The 5,448-nt window shown below is 43.8% G+C and overlaps 1 protein-coding gene across 1 annotated transcript; it reads left to right on the top strand.

Moving 5' to 3' along the window:
- Positions 1-2,172: 2,172 nt before the first annotated feature.
- Positions 2,173-4,999, top strand: LOC122062307 (nucleoplasmin-like protein ANO39). Its single transcript, XM_042625913.1, has 3 exons — positions 2,173-2,598; positions 3,998-4,269; positions 4,732-4,999. The coding sequence occupies exons 1-3, from the start codon at positions 2,173-2,175 to the stop codon at positions 4,997-4,999; spliced, it is 966 nt and encodes a 321-aa protein (XP_042481847.1).
- The last annotated feature ends 449 nt before the right edge of the window (positions 5,000-5,448 follow it).

Raw genomic sequence — 5,448 nt, 5'->3', positions numbered from 1 at the left:
ATCTTTTTCTCAACCCTAGTGGAAGCTCTGTCGAAATCCTGACCCGACTTTTTTGGAAGTAGCTCATCCCTAGCGGAAGCTCTACCAAAGTGTCACCTCATCAAAACTCGAAAGTAGCTCATCCCTAGCGAAAGTTGTGCCGAAGTCAACAGCTCAAAAGTAACCAATCCTAAGCCGGACCTCCGTCTGCAGATTACCACAATCAACATCTCCTGAAATCAAAATTTGGAGTTCAAGACCATCTTCCCCCCGAACCGGGAGAATCCACGAGGAAAGTCAGTATTAATTAGGGGCCCACCCCTCTTGACCTGAAACAGGGTCAAATTCAGGTATAATCTTTCTCCTCATTTAAGCATAATGTAGATATCTAATTAACCTTGTTTGATTATACATAAATAATTATTTTTATTTAATGTACATATGCTTGATAATTTAGCCATGCATGGGGAATAGGAATAATTGTGGAAAATGTTCGTTCTTAAGCATCTAGTATCAAGACTGGTTGAACTGGGTAGATTGGGTGCCTAACACCTTCCCAATTCTACAATCTGACTCTTACCCTAAATCTCTGGACCTGACCAACTTCTGCGTCCTTTTCTCAAGAATCAGGCCCACTCTCGGGTTCTATGCCCCTAATCATAGGTGGCAACTCTACACCCTTTTTGTATGATCCGAATCCCTCGTATTGGACTATCATCAAACGTCGTCTTTATGACAAACCCGATACACCTGTAAAATAGGCCTCCATGTATTTTTGAGCGACAATATGGTGGCACGGGGCCCGTAGAAGCACACACAACCCTTTCCTTATCCACCCTTAAGGACATCAACAGAGAGGAGAGAAGGCTCGAATCCGACGGAGACACCTTCCCCTGAACGAGGGATGAGAGATCAGGATCCGAGGCCCGCTACCCTCATAGTGACGAATCCACTGGGGACTTGTCAAGCTTCCGATACTAGATGCTACCTTTAAATGCAAGAACATTTTCCACCACATGTTTGGAAACATGTTTGGCTAACCCCATGTTTGTAAATTGTATTCACTAACTGCATCATGCATCGTGCTCGAAGTGAAATCATTTGGCAAGAGACTCCCTATCATGCACGCACCCTCAAGGAGGTCAGTGTATGATATGGAGAGTACTCTGAGAGCAAATCATAGCCGCTTCCTATACAAGAGTGGAAGGTATCGTCAAATGATGAAGATGTTATTATTGTGCCAGCACCCTAGGGGAGGTCCACGTACTTTATGACATTCTGAGATCGAATGCATCATCAAACGGCGAGGATGTCTGTAATTGTGCCAGCACCCTCAGGGAGGTCTATGCACTTTACGGCATTCTGAGATCGAATGATGGTTACCCTACACTATACCTCACACACGTTCACTCATGGTTCCACCAACCCCGTAGTGGTCCTTACCATCCCCTTGTGTGAAGTCATGTATAATGGGGTAGGGAGCTACACCCTTGGCCAAGTACCCTTGAGGTGCATTAAAGGATCAGTACCTAGCGTGTATAAATCTTGTCAAGGCAGCCTTGTCGGTCCTATTGGATCCACTGCATGCATAGCATCATGTAGAAAATAGATGGAGAACTTGTTTACCGTCTTGAAAAGGAATTTTCCTACATTATATTCCCGTCATAAAGAATTGCTTTCCTAAGTGGGTTTCATATAAAAAGTGTCCCTCCTCTTTAAGAAAAATGTTTAAATACGTGACTTAGGGGTAATCCTGTCAAAGTCACGTAAAGTCCCAAGAAGTCCTGAGAAAATCAGGAGGAAGGACATCTAGTGGAAAAAGAGCAAGGAAAGCATGACTTTATTATATGGAATGTCTTATGGGAATCTTCTCAACTAGCCATTCGTATGAGATCCTCACCAATGATATCAAGTGGACTAGGGGCACGTTCCCCTATCCACTTTCTATTATACAGTGAACTAACTTTGGTTGAAGTATTGATTGATCAAAATGTATGAATGATTGAACATGGGATGGGAATATCAGAACCCTAAAATAAATCGCCTTTTGGTTCAGGCACAATTCCACATCTTAAGTATTCACCGCAGTCCATTTGGACATGTTAGGGCAGTCTGTTGACTCGTTTAAGTCCAGTGTCACCTACGTTGTCTCTCCGAGATTGTCTACTACCAAGTGAGTGTACTTTGGAAGATATGGATCCAGCAGACAGTGAAACTCCAGTTCAGGCATGGGTACATCCCATTGAGGCATTACAAGAAGAAATGATTGAGGTCAAGAATGGGTTAGCACAAGTATTCCACCTACTTCGAAACCCTCTCAGGATCGATCCCACCTCAACTCCAGGAAAGCAAGAGCAGAATAGACCTATGGGGCATCAGGGAGCTTCCTCCACCCGTCAGAATGGCCAGAGAGGAGTCTACTTTCGAGTCCCCCATCCAAGGGTGGTGATCGTGGATGAAGAAGAAGAATTTGCAGCACATGTTAGAATGGAACCTCCTGAGATGGAGAGAGAAAGAAAGCTCCAAGAGCAGTTGGAAAAACTGGAGGATCTAATTCGAGTTGAAAAGAGTCAAGAAAGTCAGATGGCAGACTCTGATGAAATGAGTTTCTTCTCTAGAGTAAGAATCCCTGAGAAATTCAAGTGGCAAACTGATAGATTTGATGGATTAGGGGATCCTAAGGCTCACTTGAAAGTCTTCCTCAGCATTACCAAGTCATGGCAACTAGTATACAACCAGATGGGTCAAGCATTTATGTTGACATTGTCAGGAACAACTTTGAGATGGCTCACATAGTTGGAGCTAGCATAGACATAGAATTGGGCAGCATTGGCTAGAAACCTTGAGGCAGCAGCCAAGAGAAGGATTCACCACCTTCCTCATGAGATTCCAGGATAAGGCCGCCAAGATGACAGAGCGACCTTCAGAAGCCAAGCAAGTGGAGATGCTAATTGAAAACATGTTCAAGCCCTATTATGATGTCCTCTACTACCAACATCTGCAGACCTTTGAGGTGTTGATAGCCATAGGGACACGCATTGAGAATAGGATCCTACGAGAAGCACAATGCCTTGGAACTTCTTAGGATATAGAAAAAGTACAAAGGTTGGATGAGGGAAAGGTCCTAAGCCAACATTGTCAGTTCAACTCAACAATCAGTGGTGGCCATCTCTCCATCACAACCATTTGTGATACAAATGGATGCTCTGGCTCAGAAGCCCCCTCATTAAAGAAGACAATTTTCAGACTTGGGGATGCCAATCACAACAGTATATGAGAAACTGAAGAAGCAAGGGTTGTTGGGAACAGCGGCTCCAAGAGTAATTCCCACTCCTCTCCCAACTTGGTATCGAGCCCATGAGTATTGTGCTTATCATACCCAAAAGGGGCATGCCACTGAAAGGTGCCTAGGGTTACAACATGCAGTTCAAGACCTGGTGGATAACGGGACGATTAAAGTCTAGGTCAAACAATCTCCTAATGTTACCACCAACCTAATCCCAGATCATTGTATGGTCAACAAGTTGGATGATGATGAGTCGGAAGAAAGTGACCCCACTTAGTTCATTCAGCCGAAGAAGCAAAAGGGCCGTGCCTAATGAAAGATCTTGGCGAAAGAACAAAGGCTATGAAACATCCTCAAGAAGAAGAATCATCAGAGTCATCAGAAGAAGAAAAGGGAGAGAAGATGTCCACCTTCCCTCCTTCATCCAACCAACCATTCCCTCCCTTTATCTGGGATCAAACCTTCCATCATCATCCAATCGACCTTTACCTCCATCCAACTATCCCCATTACCCGCCATATCCCTCATCCTCTACCTTTACAATATTGTCACCCCCTACTACACCAACAACTTTTATCCCCCCCTCAATGGGAAGGGACCCCGTCTTCATCCTACCATGTGCAATCTTGCCATTCACCATCTCCATCAAGACCTCCCACCTCCCATGTAACATCATCATCATATCACCCTGTTTTATACCCATCGTCAACCTTATATGACTCCCATTCCTAGGATTCAGTCTATAACCTAAGAGAAGGGTGGATTGGTGGATATGATTGGAGCAGCATGCAAGGATTGCTCGACTCCCCAAAAATGACTGATGAAGAGCCTGATGAAGAACCTGATGAAGAGCCGAGTGAAGGGAAAATCAGTGATGATGATGATGACGATGATGATGAGGAAGAGGTTAAATATTTGAACAATGATGAGGAAGATGAAAGTGATGCCAATTATCCAGACTGGAATGATTACCTTAGGCCTGAAAATCAGGATGTGGATGATGGGTCAGAATATTACTCACCAGATCACCAAACATGTTTCTCAATTTCTGCTATCGGTGGTGATGACCTAATAGCTGATCCGACAAGTGGTATTCAACCTTCCCTCTGCATGGGAGGAGATGATTCTACATCAGATTCAGAAAATGATGAGGAATCTGGAGAGCCGATGCAAGTTTATATGGACGAACGGGAACCCACATTAGAGATGGAAGAAAATCTGTGTGAAGTGTACTCAAACACATTGAGGATGCATGAAAGAATATAAGAAATTGACAACATATTGGCTAAAGTAACTATCAGTGATCGTTACTACCATGAGCAACTGAATGATCTGGAGGAAATAGGGCCAAATGACACATTCACAGGGGCAGTAGATGCCGCATTCCAATAGCTTTCTAATGCAATCAAAAAGTTGCGAGCCAAGGCTATCGACATTTGTGGAGGACCTCGACTTCCCACTTTAAGTCAAGAAAGAGAATTTGAAGAAGATGATCGGATGGTTGGAATTATCACCATTACAGATAGCAATGATGAGGATCAGTACCCCACTGAGATTATTATAAAGAAGCCCACTAAAGTGATGGAGACCCGAAGTGGGAAAGACTACAAAGGCAAGGCTCTAGCAGTGGAACAACCCAGCAAGTATGAGGCAGGGTCCAGTAGCTTGAAGAAAGAACCAAAAAATCCAATGTTGGCTCAACTGAAGAAGGCTCAAGCCAACATTTCCATCTAGGGATTGTTGATGGCCTCTCCCTCCAACCATGAGGCAGTATTGAAATCCTCACTCATATGCAAGTACCGATTGAGATAGACCTAGTGCAGCTCCCCCACATAGTAAGGGCAACATATGCAGTGCAGTCTCTCATATTCTCAAACTCTAAAATTCCCAAAGGGGGTTCTTACAACAAAGCTTTATACATCACGGTGGATTGTCTGGACAAGACCATTTCTCAGGTACTTATTGACAATGGGTCTGCCTTGAATGTCCTACCATTAAGGTTTGCTAGTAGCATAGGCATCAATGTTGAGAAGATGAAGGCATCAGGTCAAACAATCAGAGCCTATGATAACATAAAGAGGGAAATTCTGGGAGTAATCACCTTAGCTATGGTAGTTGGCCCGGTGAAGTTTGATGTAGACTTCCAAGTAATTAATATATCGGCTTCCTTCAACATACATCTA

Source organism: Macadamia integrifolia, unplaced genomic scaffold, assembly GCF_013358625.1.
Source record: "Macadamia integrifolia cultivar HAES 741 unplaced genomic scaffold, SCU_Mint_v3 scaffold100, whole genome shotgun sequence".
Classification (NCBI taxonomy): domain Eukaryota; kingdom Viridiplantae; phylum Streptophyta; class Magnoliopsida; order Proteales; family Proteaceae; genus Macadamia; species Macadamia integrifolia.
This window is presented reverse-complemented; position numbering and strand designations above follow the sequence as displayed.